General features: G+C 34.1%; 2 protein-coding genes across 2 annotated transcripts; both read left to right on the forward strand.

Annotated features, from left to right (window-relative positions):
* The first annotated feature begins 6,954 nt into the window (after positions 1–6,954).
* LOC104108121 (ethylene-responsive transcription factor ERF017-like) lies at positions 6,955–8,348 on the forward strand. Its single transcript, XM_009617108.4, has one exon. The coding sequence runs from the start codon at positions 7,157–7,159 to the stop codon at positions 7,907–7,909; it is 753 nt and encodes a 250-aa protein (XP_009615403.1). The 5' UTR covers positions 6,955–7,156; the 3' UTR covers positions 7,910–8,348.
* Positions 8,349–15,565: 7,217 nt separating this feature from the next.
* On the forward strand, positions 15,566–16,363 carry LOC138894529 (uncharacterized). The gene has a single exon (XM_070179231.1). The coding sequence runs from the start codon at positions 15,566–15,568 to the stop codon at positions 16,361–16,363; it is 798 nt and encodes a 265-aa protein (XP_070035332.1).
* The last annotated feature ends 7,244 nt before the right edge of the window (positions 16,364–23,607 follow it).

Below are 23,607 nucleotides of genomic sequence, written 5' to 3' on the forward strand. Positions count from 1 at the left end.
TGAATTATCACTTGAACTTCAAGTTCACATTTTCTCGTACGAGGATCTCGATGTACTCATAATAATTCATTACATGCATTACTTTTTTAGATGCCCATTTTCTCTCCCTATTGTTGGGATCACCAACACATATCCCTATCCTTATTTGGGGATCCATCTTTGTGCATTGTGGTGGAGCAATTAAATCATATAGCACATTCATATTTCTAGATGAAAATTATTTGGTTCCTGACCCTGAACCGATTGTGATAGGGAGAACTTATCATAACTTGGCTAGATGCGTACAAGTGCTGTTGTATATTAAATAATACATCACATACCAAATTTTATTTTGGCAATTTTGTTCTCATAATCAATGGTTTAGATATAATTGGAGGCATACAATTTTTGCTAAACCAACTTGGATTTAAACCAGTATTATCAAGATAAATTATCATAATTTATATTGTGGAACTGTGCTCTAATAATTTGAGCAATCAATCTTGCAAAATCCAAACTACAAGTTGATAATAAATGCACATGTGACCATAGAATAGATACATCTATTAAAATCATATAATAGTAAACGGTCCACATGGAAGGTGACTGGGCCCATATATTTATCACCTTTTATTCGTTCCAGAAATCAAGAGATTCAATCCCAACCTTAACTGGTATATCATGAGAATAAGCAACACAAGAGAATTCTTGAAGAATCTTATATTTCTTCAATATATACCAATGTAATTCTCAATTAATTTTTTTCGCATCATAATTGAAACGAGATGGTCAACCGATCATGCCAACTAATATTTATTTCAGTAAACCTCTAGTTTACTTGTGGCTTGTGATTGCATCATCATGCTTATACTTGTGTAGTACAAATAGAAGAAAAGTCAGGTAACCTTTCATATTTACCCGGTATGATTATAGTAATATAAAGATATTCAATCTTCTTTTCATTTATAGTCTCAATATGCCAACCACTTTGGCTAATATATTTGCAAATCAAAATATTTCTTTTGAGACGTACTACAATATTAATGTCATGAACAATTTTATTCATCCGGGTAGTAACAAATTAGTTCTTTCAGAGCTCTTAACTGCTTTTGTACTATAAGATCTTTTGTCGCACCATCCATATAATGAATGTCTCCTTCACAAAGTGTAACGACCCGGCCGGTCGTTTCGAGAATTATAACCCCATTTTCCCTATTTCTACTTCTTTTTGTGTTATTCAACTATATTATGTTATATCATATTTTTTGGCTCGGGTCCGGAAGGAACTCGGAGTGAAATTAGACACTTAGTCTCACAATTGAAAATTTTAAGTTAGAAAAGTGGACCGGATATGGACCTATGTGTAAACGACCTCGGATTTGAATTTTGATGAATCCAATAGCTCTGTATGGTGATTGTGGGCTTAGGAGAGTATCCGGAATATTATTTGGAAGTCCGTAGAGGAATTAAGCTTGAAATACCGAAAGTTTTATTTTTGAGAAGTTTGACTGTGGGATTGACTTTTTGATATCGGGGTCGGAATGGAATTCTGGAAGTTGGAGTAGGTTCGTAGTGTCATTTGTGACGTGTGTGCAAATTTTGAGGTCATTCGGACGTGGTTTGGTTGGTTTTGGCATCGGTTGCCGAATTTAGAAATTTAGAAGTTCTTAGGCTTGAATCCGAGGGTAATTTGGTGTTTGGATATTGTTTTGAGTGATTCGAAGGTTCGACTAAGTTTGTATGTTGATATATGACTTGTTGGTATTTTTGGTTGAGGTCCCGAGGGCCTCGGGTTGATTCCGGGTGGTTAACGGATTTGTTGAAGTTGGAAATTGCAGCTGGAGTTGCTGCTTCTGCTATTTCCGCACCTGCGGAAGAAAGGGACACAGATGCGAGGCCGCTGGTGTGTGTGGGGAGTGCGCATGTGCGGGCAATGCTGGGCCAAGGCTGGGAACGCAGGTGCGAAGAATTGGCCGCATCTGCGAGCCCGCAGGTGCGAAGCCTTGAGCGCAGATGCGGAGAGGAGGAGTTTGGACCGGTTTCGCAGATGCGCACCTGGGACCGCAAATGCGAGTCCGCAGGTGCGAGGAAGGAGTCCGCAGGTGCGGTCGCGCGGGTGCGAGAAAATGGCCGCAGGTGCGAAAAACCTGGGCAGAAACCATAAATAGAACCTTTCGCGAATTTGGTTCATTTCCACCATTTCTATTCGGTTTTTGGAGCTTTTGGGAGAGATTTGAAGAGGGAATCAAGGGGGTTTCGTTGAGGTAAGTTACTTGAGCCCTAATACTTGTATATATGGTAATTTTTCATTGTTTAATCATGGTAATTAGTGAAAATGAGGGGTTAGGGCTTGAAAATTCTGGAAAAGTAATTTAAGGATTTGAAGGACCAAACGACGTCGGTTTTTGATGAATTTGGTATGGTTAGACTCGTGAGTGAATGAGCTTTCTAGTTTTGTAAATTTTGTCGGATTTCAAGACGTGGGCCCCACAAGCGATTTTTGAGCCAATTTCGGGTTTTGGTCTAATCTTGAAGCTTTTCTTGTGGAATTCATTCCATTAGCGTATATTGATGATATTATACTGATTGTGAATAGATTTTGAGCATTTGGAGGCCGAGTCCAGAGGCAAGAGCATTGCGGGGTAGAGATTTGACCGATTTGAGGTAAGTAACGCTTGTAAATCTAGTCCTGAGGGTATGAAACCCCGGATTTCGTATCATTCTACTATTTTGAAGTGACGCACATACTAGGTGACGAGCATGTGGGCGTGCACTGTTGGAAATTTGTGACTTGGTCCGTCCCGTAGCAACTGTAAAGTTGCATACTTTGTTGAAACCATTTGATACTTATATATTTTAGAAAGAATTTCTGTAAATTGGGCTGAATGCCATGTTTGGGCCTTGTGCCAATGCTGTTTGGACCCTTAGGGGCTGTTTCTTACCATCCTCTCACTGTTTTTGAATAAAAATCTATACTCAGTCATGTTTATACTTGTTTACCGCATAACTCAGTTTTATGACTCTATTTTGATGCATATAAATATTTTGGGCCGAATGCTCTGTTTTACTGAAATGCCCGAGTGGCTTGATTTGTGAGGATGAGTGTGGATCAGGGCTGCCCGCCTGCAGCTTACTTTATGATTGAGTGAGGTCGAGGGCCTGATTTGTGAGGATGAGTGTAGATCGGGGCTGCCCGCATGCATCATACTTTATTATTATCGCACGTGAGTTGTCCGTGCAGATTATAGCGCTTGGGCTGAATGAGCCCCTCCGGAGTCCGTACACACCCCCCAGTGAGCGCAAGTACCTACTGAGTGCGAGTGCCAAGTGCCGAGTGCTGAGTGACTGGGAGGCATGAGTGATTGTGAGGTATGCCCGAGTGGCAAGAGTGATTGTGAGGTATGCCCGAGTGGCAAGAGTGATTGTGAGGTATACCCGAGTGGCACGAGTGACTGTGAGGTTTGCCCGAGGGGCTGTATATGAGTGATGTTTTTCCCGAGGGGCTGTTTATGATTTCATCATTTTTTCTCACCTTTGCATTGAGCCTTTGTTTGAAAAACTGTTGGAAAAATATCTTTAAAATGATTTTTACTGGAACTGGGTTTAAACGAGATGTTTGATTCAAATCCTGATTTTTAAGAGCATGTGGTATTTTACTGAGATTTTCTGATATGAACGTTATATGCTTTATTGCTCGTCACTACTGCTCAATCTTTATTTATTGTTGTTACTTAATGAGTTGGCATACTCACGTTACTCCCTGCACCTTGTGTGCAGATCCAGGTGTAGTTGGATACGGTAGCGGTTATTGAGCATTCTGGTTGCAGATTTTCCCGAGGATAGCAAGGTAGCTGCCTGGCGATCGCAGCCCTGCTCTTCTCCCTCTTATCTTCCTCTACTTATATTTAGCTATTTTCCAGGCTGAGTTAGCCTTGATATTGAAAGAAAGATTGTAGTAGATGCTCATGACTAGTGACACCCCGATGTCGGGCTTTTCTTTTCCGCACTTCTATTTTTCTTTGATTTGAACTCTTTAAATGGAGGTTTTATGTTAAATAACCTTGGAATTATCTTAAAAATAAAAATATTGGTTTGTTTTGGAAATGAGTCGGCTTGCCTAGTTCCACGATAGACGCCATCACGACAGGGGTTAGTTTTGGGTCGTGACACAAAGAGAATCATATCATAATAATTGTCATGTTCAAAATCATCACAAGCAAAATAATTTCTTGCTTTAATTTTGCTTTTAATAACTTTCATAAGGCATGACAAAATATTTTTGGCGTATCACATGCATGCGACCAATTATATATTCATGTAACTACACAATAATATTCATTATCTTTCTTTGTCTCAAACCTCCCTTAGAGGTGAGTTGTAGTATTTATCCAACTATGCACAAGTACATTATTATGCATAATCTTTATCATATATATATTTTCACATTCACTTTCAGGAATGAGTATGCAATCTCAATGTTTATCACAAGTCACATTCTCTTTAAAGAATTTCTCCCTTTTATAATTACCATAGTGATAACTATTATTAATTTGGCCTTTCGCACGCCCACATTCATTGGTCAATCACTTGTCTTTATTTAGACTTATCATGCACTGCTATCACATTTACTTCAAGAATAGAGCAAATCAAGTGGGACAAACTTCATGTTTTTTTCATGAAAATTACATTATTTTTTTTAGTTATTATTATTATCCATATGGTGTATTAGAACTCAAACCCAATGCCTTACCCATATAAAGACATGCTAGGCCATAATGCGTTGGAACTTGAATCCAACGTCTTTTCATCAACATAGTGCGTTGGGACTTGAACCCATCGTCTTACCCTCAATCTTTGGCATAATAGGCCAAAATTCACTAGGACTCGCACTCGAGCCTTTAAAATATTATTACTTCATAATTATAGGCATAAGTAAATTAACTTTCAAGAAGACATATATAACTATTTCAATCTTAAAACAGTTCCTCTGCAACAAAAATGCTAGTTAGGATATATGCCAATTTTGCTTTCAATGAAATACATCATGTTATGGTAAAAATATTATTACTAAATTACCTTAATAATTATCTATCATAGTATGTAAAAGGTCAGAACATATATATACGTTGGAATATTATATTTGTCCTATAAGAGATGTAGCAAATAAAGACATACCTTCCCAGTTCTTTATTTCACTAGATACAATTGAAAAAAATATTTTTACTAAATACTGTACATAAAGTTAATGCAAAGATATGAAAGTATGAATGAGTTTAGATGAATGTAAAACTTATCTTTGTATTATTATCCAAGACATTTTTCATTGTACTTGATCTCATTATCTACTTATAATTTACATAGTCTTGACGTAGAAGATCATAAAATGAGCAATTCGTGCTGATAATGTGTTATAAAATAAAAGCAACTTAGTAAAACATGAACAAGACATGTTGTTATGAAATAAAAGCAATTTAGTAAAACATGAAAAAGAAATGGAGATAGAGAGAAGAAAGAGATTTTCTTCTTCAATTGTATGTATTTTCCTATCTATTACAAGGCCTTTATATAAGCATGAAAAGTGAAGAAAAATATGTCATTAAGCATAGAAATATGTCATTAAATATTTGAAAAGATCATAGAGGAAGAGTAGACATCCACCATAATTTAATTTTTCTTATAACATAAATGACAATTTTAGGTACTTTTGTTTTGTACACTTTAATTAGACCATTTAAATATCCTCTCTGTCACGTGGTATAAAGTATAATAAGGTATTCTTCTCTGTCTTGCTTGACTAATTCGTACACAAAAGACTTTGTCTTGGATTATCCAGCTAAGTGCCTAATGAATGAATAAATTATATTTCTTCCAATTAATCTGATAAAACAGCCATGCAGCAATTCTAGTAAAATATTCTAATGATATGTTTTCCAGAACTTTTTGCCACCTAAGTTTGCTATCTATGCTATGTTGGATTAGCATAATGAACAAGAGCTATTTCTAACGCGCAAATCTGACAAAACTGTCTTATCAAATTATAGCACGTTTGGCTAGGTACAAAAATCAGATTATTTTGACACGTGCTTTTTCTTCAAAAGTATTTTTTTAAAAGTATTTTTGATAAGAAACTGTTTATATTTGGCTAATTTATTTGAAAAATATTTTTAAGTATCAATTGATGTTTGACCAAGTTTTTAAAAAAACTGTTTTAAGTGTATTTTTCTTACAAAAACTTTTCAAAAAGTGTTTTGGAGAGAAATTACATTTTTTCGTTTCTCCAAACTACTGCTTCTTTTCAAAAGCATTTTTTTTTCTACAAGCTTGGCCAAACACTTCAACTTTGAAAAATAATACTTTTTTTTTTGAAAAAAAATTACTTTTAACTTGGAAAAGCTTGACCAAACAGACTATTAATTTTGTATGTCTTCCCAAATTGTTAGACATATTAAATTAATGTACACTGTTAGAGTAAAATATTTTTTACGTTGTGTAATCTTAATCTATGGTAGCAAGTTAGTTAAGTACCATAAGGTTACCATGTAAATGTTTATCATATAATTTATCTAAAAAATTTCGTAATCTGTGCCGTGATTATAACATAAACTCTTATTTGATTGTAATTAACCAAGAATTTAATCATTATTTTAAAATTATTTTTAAAAAGGGGCAGAGAATAAATATAATCCTTATCCCGTGCTAATGACCTAGATAGTTCATTGAATTACATGAAATTTATAATATCAAATACTTAGTAGAATATATTATTTCTTAAAATTTAGTTAGAAAGTGGAGTAATAAATCGATAGACCTAATCCTTCAGTGCAGAACTCTTTTTTTTTTTTTGACTAAACCAGAAACCCCCGCGTAAGCTGAGGAGGTGACGTCATTAATTATCTCACCATTAGTTTCTCCACCGAGCCATGTATATAACATATGGGGGATACCGACTCTCTTTACGCTCATTTGGACTTAAGAGCTTGAAATTCAAATTTCCCACACGCTTCGAGCCTTTGAACCATATTACGACATTTGACAAAGGTCAAACCATAGCCTCCATATATATATGCACACAATTTTTAGCCATTTTCCCTCCAATGGTCTCTTCGATTAGCATCTCATTCTTGATCACCTGGGACGTCCACTATAAACAACATTTTACCCTTTTAACTAAGCATCTATGGAGGGTCCGAGTCAGAGTCAGAATCAGAATCAGAGGAACGAACCAATTAAGTACAAAGGAGTGCGGTTGAGGAAGTGGGGAAAATGGGTTTCTGAAGTGAGGTTGCCTAATAGCAGGGAGAGAATATGGTTGGGTTCATATGATACGGCTGAGAAGGCGGCCAGAGCTTTTGATACGGCCCAGTTTTGTCTACGTGGCCCTAATGCCAAATTTAATTTTCCCGAGAATCCGCCTGATATTCCCGGCGGACAGAGGCTTTCGCCGGCGGAGATACAGGTTGTTGCGGCGCAGTTTGCGAATGAATACGTGTACCCACAGACTGCAACACAGGAAACACCACCATCACATGTTCAAAATACGCACGTGTTGAAAATGGAGAATGAGGAGACGTCGCAATCGTCAACTTGTAATCATGATTTGATGGGCCAAATGGACAACACTACTACTATTACTACTGCTGCGGATTGGTCCTTTTTAGATATGTTGGAGAATTATCCTAATAATGCTGCTGCTCCACCACCACATATTTCTTCTCTTCCTCCTGCAGCAGCACCTCCTTCACCAGCTGTTGGGACAAATAATTTTGATTTTGGATATTACCCTGGACTGGAAACTTTGTCAAGTAACCTTTACTCACCACTACATTTTCCAACAAGAACAACAACTGGCAATGGAGATGAACATGTGTACCAGGACAGTGGCAATGGAGATGAACATTTTTCTCAGCATTCCTACCTCTGGAATTTTTAACTAAAAATAAGTCCTACTAATCCTATACTAGTACTTGGTTATCCAGCAGCTAGCTAGCTCGGCCAATGTACGTAATGATCTTTTCCGGTTTTATTATACTACCTTTTTGCCGGAAAGTATATATGTTTCCTTGCCTTCGCTAGAAATGAACAGAGTTCAGACATCACTATCTTAGTTAAAGAAATAAGTATCTTTTTAGCGAGCTAGCTAGCTAGGGATAATTTTACATATAAAGGAAAAAAATTCTTCATGTGGTATTAATCACCATGTCATTTTAAGCAAGTTTCAAATATTCGCAGGTGTCAACTGATAACTCATTGGTGGCCAAAGCATAACTAAATGGAGCACTTATGTTGTCTCTTTGGCTAAAGTATTTTCTCTTTCTATGTGGCGTTTGTAGACTATGGATTACTTCTATTTCTATAGACTTGCAATATAATTTATTCTCTCTTCGTTTCCTGGTATTTATTGGTACAACAGATGCTTTTCAAGTTGTTATATATTATTACTACTATTATAGAAGCGGCTAAGAGAGGAGCTTCGGGTCGTTCAGGGAGCTTTTTGGTAAATTCCATGCTTTTCACTTGCTCGGCTGAGTTTTAGTGTAAGTTAAAATTATGTTCTCAATATGCGTAAGAGTGTTGTACAGTGCGTAGTAAAAGTTGGACTCTTTTGCTTAGTCAATAGAAATATCAAAAGTTTCTCCATTTAATCCCACTTGATCAGTTGGATATCTTTTCGTAAATCATGTTTACTCTTTGTCAGGGACCACGTGTAGAAAAGCCACACCACTGATAGATATGAGTGTTTAAGAAAGAGCTTCTTGTTAGTTTAATTTCTTATAAGAAAAATCAAATTATGGTTGATGTCTACTTTTCTTCCATGATCTTCTCAAATACTTAATGACATATTTAATGACATATTTCTATGCTTAATGACATATTCAATGACATATTTTTCTTCACTTTTTATGCCTATATAAAGGTCTTGTAATAGATAGGAAAATATACACAATTGAAGAAGAAAATCTCTTCCTTCTCTCTATCTCCATTTCTTGTTCATGTTTTACTAAATTACTTTTATTTCATAACAACATGTCTTGTTCATGTTTTACTAAGTTGCTTTTATTTTATAACACATTATCAGCACGATTTGCTATTTTATCTACACTTCCTACCAGAGAAAACAGAATTGTAGACTTAGCTTCGTTGAGGTCTTGACTTTTGTTAGTGTGTTATATAGAGTTCATCCTTCAATAGTTTCCATGTTTTGGGACTTTTCTTATACCATACTTATATGGCCATCAAACAGTAAGAATTGCCCTCTACGATCATTCTAAGCGTACAAACAAGGTATGCACATTTCTAATAAATAAGTCAGATGAGGTATGTACACCTAGTATAAATTATAATTATGGTTTATAATTAGTATGCTCCTTCTGTCACGTTCTCACCTTTAACTCCCGTTTTAGTTACTTGGTGATACATGATAGTGGAAAGATCAACATACCAAGTAATTTTTCTAGAATTAATACTTTCCAGTTGGACAATATTAGTTGATTGACTAGCTATATTTACTACAAAATCATGCTTGTGTTTTAAAACTAATTCATAAAAGTGTGTTAGGTTGTCACTTACATGATGATATCCTCGTAATAATTTAAATGTATTTTCTATAATTTTGTATAGTTTAGATAAATTGATCCTCTCTAAAAGGTTTTGTTAAGTTAGGCACCTATTTAACATAAAAACTATAGGTTTCATTGTTTGGGTGGTTTCTTTGCAGAAAGTATTGGATTACTTTATTTCACCAAACTTATTAAACACATCGATCAAAATGCAACACATGTAATTTGGTTTCTATTTGAGCTAATGTCATCTCACGGAATTATTCATATGGTAATTAAATACATGTGCTTCACACTTGTAATATGAGGTTGTATTTATTCTTTCATCAACTAATTTTATAGGTTTCTTTTAGTATGCGAAATATTTGAGCATATCATATGTACGCAACCCATTCATACTTTCATATCTTTGCATTAACTTTATGTGCAGTGTTTAGTAAAAATATTTTTTTCAATTGTATCTAGTGAAATAAAGAACTGAAAAGGCATGTCTTTATTTGCTACATCTCTTATATGACAAAGATAATATTCCAACGTATATATATGTTCTGACCTTTTACATACTATGATAGATAATTATTAAGGCAATTTAGTAATAATATTTTTACCATAACATGATGTATTTCATTGAAAGCAAAATTGGCATATATCCTAACTAGTATTTTTGTTGCAGAGGAACTGTTTCAAGATTGAAATAGTTATATATGTCTTCTTGAAAGTTAATTTACTTATGCCTATAATTATGAAGTAATAATATTTTAAAGGCTCGAGTGCGAGTCCTAGTGAATTATGGCCTATTATGCCAAAGATTGAGGGTAAGACGATGGGTTCAAGTCTCAACGCACTATGTTGATGAAAAGACGTTGGATTCAAGTTCCAACGCACTATGGCCTAGCATGCCTTTATATGGGTAAGACATTGGGTTTGAGTCCTAATTTACCATATTGATAATAATAATAACTAAAAAAATAATAATGTAATTTTCATGAAAAAGCATGAAGCTTGTTCCACTTGATTTGCTCTATTTTTGAAGTGAATGTGATAGCAGTGCATGATAAGTCTAAATAAAGACAAGTGGTTGACCAATGAATGTGGGCGTGCGAAAGGCCAAAATAATAATAGTTATCACTATGGTAATTATAAAAAGGGAGAAATTCTTTGAAGAGAATATGACTTGTAATAAACATTGAGATTGCATACTCATTCCTGAAAGTGAATGTGAAAAAATATATATATATATATATATATATATGATAAAGATTATGCATAATAATGTATTTGTACATAGTTGGATAAATACTACAACTCACCTCTAAGGGAGGTTTGATACAAAGAAAGATAATGAATATTATTGTGTAGTTACATGAATATATCATTGGTCGCATGCATGTGATGCGCCAAAAATATTTTATCATGCCTTATGAAAGTTATTAAAAGCAAAATTAAAGCAAAAAATTATTTTGCTTGTGATGATTTTGAACATGACAATTATTATGATATGATTCTCTTTGTGAAGGAGACATTCATTATATGGATGGTGTGACAAAAGATCTTGTAGTACAAAAGCAGTTAAGAGCTCTGAAAGAACTAATTTGTTACTATCCGGATGAATAAAATTGTTCATGACATTAATATTGTAATAAGTCTCAAAAGAAATATTTTGATTTACAAATATATTAGCCAAAGTGGTTGGCATATTGAGACTATAAATGAAAAGAAGATTGAATATCTTTATATTACTATTATCATACTGGGTAAATATGAAAGGTTACCTGACTTTTCTTCTATTTGTATTACACAAGTATAAGCATGATGATGCATTCACAAGCCACAAGTAAACTAGAGGTTTACTTAAATAAATATTAGTTGGCATGACCGGTTGATTATCTCGGTTCAATTATGATGCGAATAAATAAATAAATTGAGAATTACATTGGCATATATTGAAGAAATATAAGATTCTTCAAGAATTCTCTAGTGCTGCTTATTTTCATGATATACCAGTTAAGGTTGGGATTAAATCCCTTGATTTCTGGAACGAATAAAAGGTGATTATATGGGCCCAGTCACCTTCTATGTGGACCGTTTACTATTATATGATTTTAATAGATGCATCTATTCTATGGTCACATGTGCATTTGTTATCAACTTGTAGTTTGGCTTTTGCAAGATTGATTGCTCAAATTATTAGAACACAGTTCCAGAATATAAATTATGATGATTTATCTTGATAATACTGGTTTAAATCCAAGTTGGTTTAGCAGAAATTGTATGCCTCCAATTAGATCTAAACCATTGGTTATGAAAATAAAATTGCCAAAATAAAATTTGGCATGTGATGTATTATTTAATATACAACAGCACTTGTACGCATCTAGCCAAGTTATGATAAGTTCTCCCTATTACAATCGGTTCAGGGTGAGGAACCAAATAATTTCCATCTAGAAATATGAATGTGCTATATGATTTAATTGTTCCACCACAATGCACAAAGATTAATCCTCAAATAAGACTAGGGATATGTGTTGGTGATCCCAATAATAGGGAAAAAAAATGGGCAGCTGAAAAAAAATAATGCATGTAATGAATTATTATGAGTACATCGAGATCCTCGTGCGAGAAAATGTGAACTTGAAGTTCAAGTGATAATTCATTTGCAAAATATTGTCAGGTGTATTTGTTGACCCAAAGCTAAATGTCATATTCAGCTGCTAATGCTCCAAATAAAATAAAGTTCATAATGAATAGAGTCCATGGCATGCATAAAGCATAATAGACTATTCGGTTCCAAAGCTAAAAATCCTTAAAGAATGAGAGGAGCAAATGTTCAAGATGGTCATAATAAAGAGGCAAGTGCTCTAGAAGAGCACCACGACATAATACTTCATAAGACCTCATGGGAGAGGCTCAGGTACCTGAAAATAATAAGATAAAGAGATCTCAATAAGTTATGTCTTTATTGGGTAATAGTAGAACCGATATAAAATGATCGTCGACGATATTGTTAATTTAATGTAATGCTCAATATTATTTATATTGACAAGGATCTTGAGCTCAAATCTGTCATGAAATTTGGACAGATAAATAATTGGCCAAATGAAAAATACGCAATAAAAATTAATTTCACATGAAAAATATGAAGTTGGACGGATAGTCCCAACACCTGATAGTATAAAGCCAGTGAAGGTATAAATGTGTTCTTATGCGAAAAATAAAGGGTCAAGTCGATAGACATAAAGACGACTTGTGTCACAAGAAGATTTGTAAATATCCTGGCATTGATTATATAGAGACATGTTTTCCTGTGGTGGATGTCGCCATTTCAGGTTTTAATCTGGCAATACAAGAAAACCATGATATGTGTATAATGAAAATCATTGAAGGGTTTAAATTGTTCTGAAGCATATTAAGGTTTCCAAAAAATTTATAAAATAAAGCTTCAAAAATCCTTATACAGATTGAAACAATCAGGGCACATGTGGTATAATTGCCTGAGTGAGTACCTGTTGAAAGAAGGGTACAAGAATGATTCAGTTTGTCCCTGTGTCTTTATAAAAAGATCTGGATCTAAATTTGTTATAATCGCCGTGTATGTTGATGATTTAAATATTATTGGAACTCCTGAGGAGCTTCCTAAAGCAGTAGAGCTTCCTAAAGTAGTAGACTATTTAAAGAAAGAATTTGAAATGAAAGATTTTGGAAAGATAAAATTTTGTCTTGGTCTACAAATTGAGTATATGAAAGATGGAATTTTTGTCCATCAATCAACATATACTAAAATGATTTTAAAGCGATTTTATATGGATAAAGCACATCCATTCTGACCTCATAAAAATAATGAAGAGCTTCTTGGTCCCGACGTACCATATCTTAGTGCAATTGGTGCACTAATGTATCTTTCTAATATTACAAGGTCTGACATAACTTTTTCGGTTAATGTCTTAACAAGATATAGCTCTGCTCCTACAAGGAGACATTGGAATGGAATCAAACACATATTGCAGTATCTAAAAGGGACTACCGGTATGGGATTATTTTATGGCAATAATTGCAGTCCTGATCTTGTTGGTTATGCCGATGCTGGGTATTTATATGACCCATAAAATGTTCGATCTCAAACATGCTATGTGTTTATATATGGAGGCACTACCATATCTTGGCGATCGACTAAGCAATAAATCGTGGCTACTTCATCTAATCATGCTGAGATAATTGCTATTCATGAAACAAGTCGAGAATATGTATGGTTGAGGTCTATAATACACCTTATTCGAGACAAATGTGGTTTGAAGTGTAACAAACTACCCACAATTTTGTATGAAGATAATGCAGCATGCATAGCCCAGTTGAAGGGAGGATTCATAAAAGGGGATAGGACAAAGCACATTTCACCAAAGTTATTTTTCACACATGATCTTCAAAAGAATGGTGATATCAATGTGAAACAGATCCATTCAAGTGATAATATGGTTGATTTGTTCACCAAATTTCTACCGACGTCAACCTTCAAGAAACTAGTGTACAAGATTGGGATGTGAAGGCTCAAGGATGTAAATTGATACTCTCATCATGGGGAGTTAATATGCGTTGTACTCTTTTTTCCTTACAAAATTTTGTCCCACTGGGTTTTTCTTGCAAGGATTTTAACGAGGCAACCAAAAGGCGTATTTCTAAATATGTGTACTCTTTTTCCTTCACTAGGATTTTTTTTCCATAGGGTTTTTTCCTAATAAGGTTTTAACGAGGCACATTATCTATGGACATCCAAGGGGAGTGTTATAAGAAAAATCAAATTATGGTGGATGTCTACTCTTCCTCCATGATCTTCTCAAATGCTTAATGACATATTCAATGACATATTTCTATGCTTAATGACATATTTTTCTTCACTTTTCATGCCTATAAAGAGGTCTTGTAATAGATAGAAAAATACACACAATTGAAGAAGAAAATCTCTTCCTTCTCTCTATCTCCATTTCTTGTTCATGTTTTACTAAATTGCTTTTATTTCATAACAACATGTCTTGTTCATATTTTACTAAGTTGCTTTTATTTTATAACATAATTATTATTATTAATATTATGTTTATGAAAGAACTTCTTGTTACTTAAATCTGGCAGCAATATTAAATAGACATTATGACATCTGAGACTCACAACACCAACTCTAAATGCTAAGTACCTCATCATTGAATAGTATTTACTCCTCATTGAAGTTAACTCCGTTCTAATTAATTAGGAAAATAGTTCTCCTTTTGTATTTCTTTAGTAGTCTTTTTAGTTGTGCGTTGAAGGGGTAAGAAATACTCTTCGTTTGATTTGCTTGACTATGTGTTTTTTAAAAATAAAATGAGTTCCAAGGAAAAGCTTACATATGTTGTTTCGGTAGTTTAAGCAAATTGTATTTTTTTTTCTTTTAACAAATGTAATTCAAGTAATTTTAAACCTTACGTTATAAATTTTTTAAAACTATTCAAAGTGTTATAAAATGATAGCTCATCTATATTGCAAAGTTGAAGAAAAATATTTTTGTTTTTTAATCATGTATTTTATGTTGATTAATGCTTCAAAGTGACAGCTTATTTAGTTCCTAGTTTTTAGCATCTATAAAGTTAGTACTTGTTCAGTTAATTTGCATGATCCTTTAGTTGGATGATAATAGTAGAAGTAGTGGGAGCATTTTATCCAATTTATTTATTAGTTGCTTATTTTTAGCTTAAGTCAGTTGGTTGTAAGCCTATTTAAAAGGCCTCTATTGTAGCTTTTCTTATGCAATTTGACAGACTTCAAAATACTCTCTTAACTTCCCTTCTTTGTGTTTTAAATTCCCAATAATATTTTTGGTATCAGAGCCAGGTTCATTGAGAGACAGCCACAATCAAATAAAAAGTTTGAGGTGAAGCCTAAGAGAAAAAAAGTAAGGAGCACAAAATTTAGAGGAACCTATGGCAAGCAACGGCACAAATTCTTCATCTCAACCCCTGATTCCAATATTTAAAGGGAAAAAATATCATCTTTGGAGTCTCAAAATGAAGACAATGTTCAAGTCCCAGGAGCTATGGGATTTGGTGGAGAATGAGTATGTTGAGCCAAATCCGGCACCGGCTCAACCCGACCAACAGCTACGGGAGACTTGCAAGAAAGATGCAAGAGCACTATTTTTCATCCAATCGGCACTGGATGATGAAAATTTTCCCCGAATTGCAACAGCAACAACCTCCAATCAAGCATGGGAGACTCTACAACAAGAATATTTGGGCAACAAGAAGGTAATTACTGTGAAATTACAAATACTTCATCGTGAATTTGAAACTTTAGCCATGAAAGACAAAGAGTCTGTGCAAGAATTTATGTCTAGAGTTTCTAGAATTGTTAATCATATGAAAACCTATGGTGAAAGTATTAACAATGAAATTGTTGTAAGTGAAGTGTTGAGAAGTTTAACAAAAAGTTTTGACCATGTTGTTGCTGCAATAGAAGAATTTAAGGACCTATCTGCTTACAGTTTTGATGAACTAATGAGTTCATTGTTAGCCCATGAAGTTCGAATCAGTAGGTCCTATGAAAAGGTGGACGAGAAAGCTTTTCAGGTGAAGGGGGAGCCTCTTTACAAGGTGAAATCAGAATTTTTTTGTGGCCGAGGCAGAGGAAGAGGTGGCTATCGTGGTCGAGGTCGTGGCAGCGGCAAAGGAAGAGGTCAATTTGGCGATCAGCATCAAAACAGAAACAACATTCAATGTCGATATTGTAAGAAGTTGGGCCACATAAAAGCTAATTGCTGGACCAAGCAGAGGGATGAAGAAAAGCAAGCAAAATTCACAGAGTAAAAGCAAGCAAATATCACAGAGGAAGTTGAAGAGGGGAGTAAGTTATTCATGACCCAATCTCCTATTAATGATGAACTTAATGGAGTGTGGTTCATGGACAGTGGTGCCTCAAACCATTTGTCTGGAATGAGGTCACTGTTTAAAGAACTTGATGAGTCCCAAAAAGGTGAGGTCCGACTTGGAGACAACAAGCCGATGAAGGTTGAAGGGAAAGGTACAATTGCCATCAAAATCACACATGGTAATATAAAGCTTCTACATGATGTGCAATATGTTCCTAATTTAGCCCATAATCTGTTAAGTGTTGGCCAATTGATGAGTGGTGGTTACTCTCTTCTGTTTGATGATGGTTGTTGCACTGTTTATGATAAGAACTCAAGGCAAAATATTATCAACATTTCTATGACACAAAATAAACTGTTTCCTTTAGATATATCTGGTGTGAAGAATTGTGCTTTAGTTGCTAAAGTTAGTGGCGCTAATTTATGGCATTTACGGTATGGCCATCTGAATGTTAAAGGGCTGAAATTGTTGGGTCAAAAAAATATGATTGTTGGGTTGCCTAAAATTGATGGTCTTGATTTTTGTGAAGGGTATGTCTACGGTAAGCAAAGTAGAAACTCATTTCCTGTAAACAAGGCTTGGAGGGCTTCCAGTTGTCTTGAATTGGTGCACGATGATGTTTGTGGTCCAATAAGTATTGAATCCTTAGGTGAAAGTTAATATTTTTTGTTGTTCACTCATGATTATAGTCGAATAAGTTGGGTTTATTTCTTGAAATTCAAATCTGAAACTTTTGAGAATTTCAGAAAATTCAAGGCATTTGTAGAGAAGAAAAGTGGGTGTTCTATAAAGGCTCTTCATTCAAATAGAGGTTGTGAGAAAAATGGTATTTATAGGGAATTGACTGCACCATGCACACGAGAGAAAAATGGAGTGACCGAGCGGAAAAATCGAACGATGGTGGAAATGGCCCGAAGCATGATGAAAGCAACAGAACTTCCAAAGAAGTTTTGGGCAGAAGCAATAGCAATAACAGTGTATATTCTTAATATCTCACCGACGAAAGCAGTCATGAATCGAACCCCATATGAAGCTTGGAAGGGCAGGAAGCCACGGGTAAGCCATCTAAAAGTTTTTGGTTGTTTAGCATATGCTTTGGATACTTCTCCATCTCGTCGCAAACTTGATGTGAAATCAGAAAAATACATTTTTGTGGGTTATAGTCCTCAATCCAAAGCATATAAGCTGTATAACCCGATGAGTGGCAAAGTTGTTATAAGCAGGGATGTTAGGTTCAACGAGGCAGAAATTTGGGCTTGGAATGTTAGCAATACTACAACACCTGCAAATTCTGTGGTTCTTGAAAATGCACCTGAAACACTTGTAGATGAACCTTCAGAACCAGTAACATCTGAAACACTTGGAGAGTTTTCAGAAGAGCTAATTCCAGCAGATCCAATCCCTCCAAGAAGATCAAGCAGGGACAAAAGACCAAATTCCAGATATTCTAATGACATTTATACTTGTCAATTTGCTTTTATTGTTTCAGATCCTATACACTATGGAGAAGCAACTGAAAAAGAAGAGTGGCAACAAGCAATAGTGGAAGAGATGAATGTTGTCGAAAAGAATAAAACGTGGGAGTTGGTTAACTTACCAGAGGGAAAGAATCTTATTGGCCTGAAATGGGTGTATCGCACGAAGTACCATGCTGATGAAACTATTCAGAAGCACAAAGCTCGGCTAGTTGCAAAAGGATATGCACAGCAGCAAGGAGTTGATTTTGATGAAACATTCTCCCCTGTAGCACGCTTTGAAACGGTGAGAACTCTCTTAGCTCTTGCTGCTCAACTCTCTTGGCCAGTTTACCAATTTGATGTCAAGTCTGCCTTCTTAAATGGAGAATTAGAAGAAGAAGTTTATGTTGCTCACCTGAAGGTTTTATTGTAACTGGACATAAAAGTAAAGTGTACAGGTTGAAGAAAGCTTTATATGGCCTAAAGCAAGCGCCGCGAGCATGGTATAGCAAAATCGACTCTTATTTCCAGGAGAATGATTTGAAAGAAGCAAAAATGAGCCAGCTCTCTATGTAAAGAAGCAAGGTAAAACTGATTTCTTGGTGGTGTGCCTTTATGTAGATGATATGATTTATATGGACTCTTATGAATCACTTATTGCTGAACTTAAGTCTTTCATGATGAAAAAATTTGAAATAACAAACTTGGGGTTGTTGCACTATTTTCTTGGTCTTGAGATTAAACAAAGTTTAGATGGTATTTTTGTCTCGCAAAGAAAATATGCAACTGATCTTCTTAAGAGATTCAACATGTTGGGTTGTAAGATAGCTTCTACACCTATGAATGTGAATGAGAAGCTCATATCAGATGATGGTGCGGGTTTGACGGATGCTCGATGCTTTAGAAGCATAGTTGGTGGTCTAAATTATTTATCGCACACACGACCTGACATGGCATTTTCTGTTAGTGTGATTTCCAGATTCATGCATAACCCAACAAAGCATCATTTTGGGGCAGTAAAGCGGATTTTACGATATGTTGCCGGAACTGCTGATTTTGGAATTTGGTACTCTAATGTGTCAGATTTTAAATTGTTTGGTTTCACAGATAGTGATTGGGCAGGTTGTCAGGATGATAGAAAAAGTACCTCTGGATATGCATTCTCTCTTGGTTCAGGTGTTATATCTTGGAGCTCAAAGAAGCAAGAAATTGTGGCCTTGTCATCATTTGAAGCAGAATATGTTGCTGCCACTACATCAGCTTGTCAAGCAGTTTGGCTAAAGAGGTTACATGCTGATCTATTTCAAGAGCAAGCTACAACAACTGAAATTTTCTGTGACAATAAAGCAACTATTGCGATGACAAAGAATCCGGCATTTCACAGCAGAACAAAGCATATCGACATTCGGTACCACTTCATCCGAAATCTGGTAGCAACTGGAAGCATTATGCTAAAGCATTGCGGCACAAATGAGCAAGTTGCTGATATTCTAACCAAAGCACTTCCCGTTGGCAAGTATGAGTATTTCAGATCACAAATGGGAGTGACAAGCTTTGAAGCAAGGGGGTGTGTTGGTTAATGCTTTAAAGTGACAGTTTATTTAGTTCCTAGTTTTTAGCATCTATAAAGTTAGTACTTGTTCAGTTAATTTGCATGATCATTTAGTTGGATGATAATAGTAGAAGTAGTTGGAGCATTTTATCTACTTTGTTTATTAGTTGCTTATTTTTAGCTTAAGTCAGTTGGTTGTAAGCCTATTTAAAAGGCCTCTACTGTAACTTTTCTTATGCAATTTGAAAGACTTCAAAATACTCTCTCAACTTCCCTTCTTTGTGTTTTAAATTCCCAACATTTTAACCATTGTTCTTAAAGTCAAGATTGACGCTCTTGCCAATGGTTAATTTGGAAAACAAATGCATGTTAGTAAACCCATAAAGCATATGAACTACAAACTCTACATCTTCAACTTGAAGAACAAAGTAATCTTTGCTTTTATCTTTATTCAAGTTCCTAATAATTTTTAATTTGGAAACAAGTTTTTTGCACTACAAGTGCTGAACCACTTTTTTCATGACTTTGCGAAGTGTTGGAAAACAAGTTTCTAATGTTTTTCCCTTTTCTTGCTAAGGATATTGAAAAGGTTTGTAAATTTAATTAAAAAAAGGTCGGATAGCTTTTTAAGTTTTGATATTAAATAAAACATGAAATATAATTACTATTATTACCTATAATTAATGTTTGTTATATCATGTAATATACTATGTTAACTTATGAATACACAGAAATCAAATTACAATTTAAAATTTAAAAATAACAACCTAACATTTAGAAAGGTAATATTAAGCTTGGTAACGAGTGAATAACTTTTGAACTTATACAAATGCCATCGAGATACTTTTTTTAACAAAATGGACATTATCTTGAGTTTCCTAATGATCATAATCAAATTATTAAATTGATTAATCATATCTAAATTTGCAAAGACAGAGTCAACCATCCGAGATTGGGCCCGTGCGTAGCCGGGCTAACCATCACTAGTGTATATATATATATATTATATATATATATATATATATATATATATATATATATATAGTCGCACTTCCAGAAAAGAAAAGTTCTAGTTACAAAGGAACTTGTTGCTCATAATAATGGCTAGGTCAAGTTACTCATTACATAGAGCTAGCGTAAGTTACTTCATAAAAGTTTCTGTAATAAATTGACTATATTTATCAATGTGAAAAGTTACAGATTTTATTTATAATTGAGTGCACAAACTAAATGAACTGTCCATTTGCAGTCATGGCTACTTCAAGCATAATATCTAGTAGATAACTTTACCATTCGAGAGTTACATGAAGGCTTCTTTATTACTGCACTCTAATTATTTATTACTCCTTCTGTTCCACTTTAATTGATTTTTTAAATTTTTTTTGTGATCCACAATATCTGATTTTTTCAAATATAAAAAATGAATTAACTTTTTTTTTCAAAGTTACTCTTGGAGTAAAGAGCCTAAGAGTATTTGTTATATTTCCAATGAACACATTAAGATTAATATGGTCAATTTTTATTATTAATTAATACTAATAGGTGAATTTCTTAATATATGTGAAAAGAGCCAAAATATCAATTAAAATAAACCGAAAGGAGTATAATATATATTAACTTCAAATTGATAAAAACTCATAAATTTCAAATTATAAATCCATCAAGCTGCAGAGAGTTGGTCCTAGCTAGGATCATAGGTGTATGTTTATTTTTCTCACAAGAATATGGCTGCGCCCAGCTGTCCAGCATAATCTTTTGTCAGCCAATTATCCCCATACATTTAGATTGTTTTTTGTTACTAAAAAATATTTCGTGTTGATTATCAGATAATAAAATTTGTCTTCAAAAGTAATTCGTTAGAAAGAGTCAATAAGAATAATGGTCAGCATATTCATTATTATAAAATTGGTGGACACGTATTATTAACTGGGCTGAAACTATCAAACGGGCAGAATCAATCCCTAACACTAACTCTAATTTCCTAGATTAAAGTCCAACCAAATAGACACGTTTAAAACCATACATATATAATAGGCAAAAAGGAACTTTGGAATATGGCAGAATTGACCACTCAAAATTCTTTTCCACGCCAAGGGGTGCGGTGTAACAACTTATGCTTTCGTCTTAATTCTTTCTCCAAGAAAATACAAACCATTATTATCTTTATTGGAAGGACACAGACTAGCTTCCATAAATGTGAATTGGGTCAAGCCGGGGCCAAAGAGGCTGCACTTTGGAAAATTCACACCGTGGTCGGTGACGAACCCAGGGCGATCAAGATCAACTCACAACATAGAGTTATAGATACCTACAGCAATCCAGTACGGATTCTTAGATATCTCATACTATTGGAATATTGACGAATTAAGTACTACATCCACATTTCGGAGTGTACTGTGTTATACCTAATGTGTTACATCACATAGTTGTGTGTATTTTTGGAAGTATGAACAAGATTCTCACGTTATGAACGAGTTTAAATAAAGACGTTTGTCCCCATATAATGATAATGAGAATGGTGTGTGGTAGGAAACAAATTGTACGTGCATCTAATTGTCCGGTTGAGGTTAAAGAAGTCTGCCCAAAAGAGTCAATCGCACAAGCCGTAGTTGCAACACTCATTTACAAAAAAAGTCAATAGAATTAGTGATACATCAAAGAAGACGAGAATTGATAGGTATTGTGTGTTTAGAAGTGCGTACCAAGAAAAAAGGTTAGATAGAAGTTATAAACTATGGTGTTCCGGCTAGCGTTGACTAAATCTATATATTAATATAAAATAGGGAATAGCAAAAATGATGTGGCATATTTCAAATGTCAAGAAACATATTTATCTTTTTTCTCCTTATTATTTATATAAAACTCAATTCAACATATGTTTAAAAAATTAGAGGTCACAACCGTTCCCAAAAGTCACATACTTAAAAACCTTTCCCATTAATTAGGAATACCAAAAGCCACATCAGTCAGATGCAAATGCTTATATCTTCAAAATATAGCTATCTTTTATCATATGGAATTTCTAGGCTGGATAAAAAAAATTATAGATCGTGCATATCAAATTCCTATGAAAATTTGTCGAGGTAAGTTGTTTATATTATATTTAACACTTTTGTTACGTAGTTATTCTTTACATTTTAACGTTAAATTGATCTTTTATTACATATGCAATTAAAAAATATAAAATTTTCAGAGGCGAGAAGTATACAAAAATCTCACAAATTCAGATTGAGTATTTGAAAAATGAGCAAGTACAATGGAGAACCCAACTATATAAAAGAGTTTTTACTATTTCATTCATGTAAAGAATGGTTGCGGATATATTTGTATGTGTACAAATAATATGGTATTGCATTTACATATTTTGAATTATATTGTTTCAAATAAATAGTTTTAAATGGCATAAATTTTTACATGTCGCCCTTAACACAGAATGAAAAAAGTGCAAATCTATTTGTTTTGTATTTTATTTTTATTTTTTATTTCGCATATCTTCTTTGTTTTTGGAATTCTTAAATAAACATATAAAATTATAGCTATAATATTTTGATCGGAGAAGATAAAATCATCAAAGAGTAATGTCTAATTCTTTTAATTATAAAAATTATTTAGTCATATTTTTATTTTCATTAACGATTGCGCGTAGTACAGGTAAATTAACTAGTAAGAATTAAATGGGAGTAATTGCAAAGCAGGAATCATTTATCTGTGTTAGATTCGAAAAATAACACTAACTTTGTCAAGATTTAAGAGAAGAAAATTTAAAACCTCAATTTCTAGAAAAGTGGGGGTGGAAGAAGAAATGAAAGGGGAAGACAATGGTGAGATAGCATGTCAGCTGGCATTCATTTTACCCAAATGTCAGTATGGGATTTGAATAGCCACGTTGGAGGACCATTAAAAATAGGGGTATATTTTATTACTTTGCTAATTGTAGGAGTAAATTTAAATAAAAAATATAACAAGGTAAATTTAAACTATTTCCAATAATACATGGATAAATTTGGACCTTTTTTCATGATAAAATTGTAAAACTAAACAAATTGGAGAGGAATATTTCGTTACATTAGTGCAGTAAAGGAGATAATCAACTTCATTAGACTTGATACTTATTGGGTACATGTTGTTTATGTACTCACACTATACTTCTGCACTAACCGTGCAGGATCTGA

This window comes from Nicotiana tomentosiformis, chromosome 6 (assembly GCF_000390325.3).
Source record: "Nicotiana tomentosiformis chromosome 6, ASM39032v3, whole genome shotgun sequence".
NCBI lineage: Eukaryota > Viridiplantae > Streptophyta > Magnoliopsida > Solanales > Solanaceae > Nicotiana > Nicotiana tomentosiformis.

Excerpts from the sequence above, each read along its gene's own strand:
- LOC104108121 (XM_009617108.4), top strand. The coding sequence starts at position 7,157 with ATGGAGGGTCCGAGTCAGAGTCAGAATCAGAATCAGAGGAACGAACCA.
- LOC138894529 (XM_070179231.1), top strand. The coding sequence starts at position 15,566 with ATGAAGACAATGTTCAAGTCCCAGGAGCTATGGGATTTGGTGGAGAAT.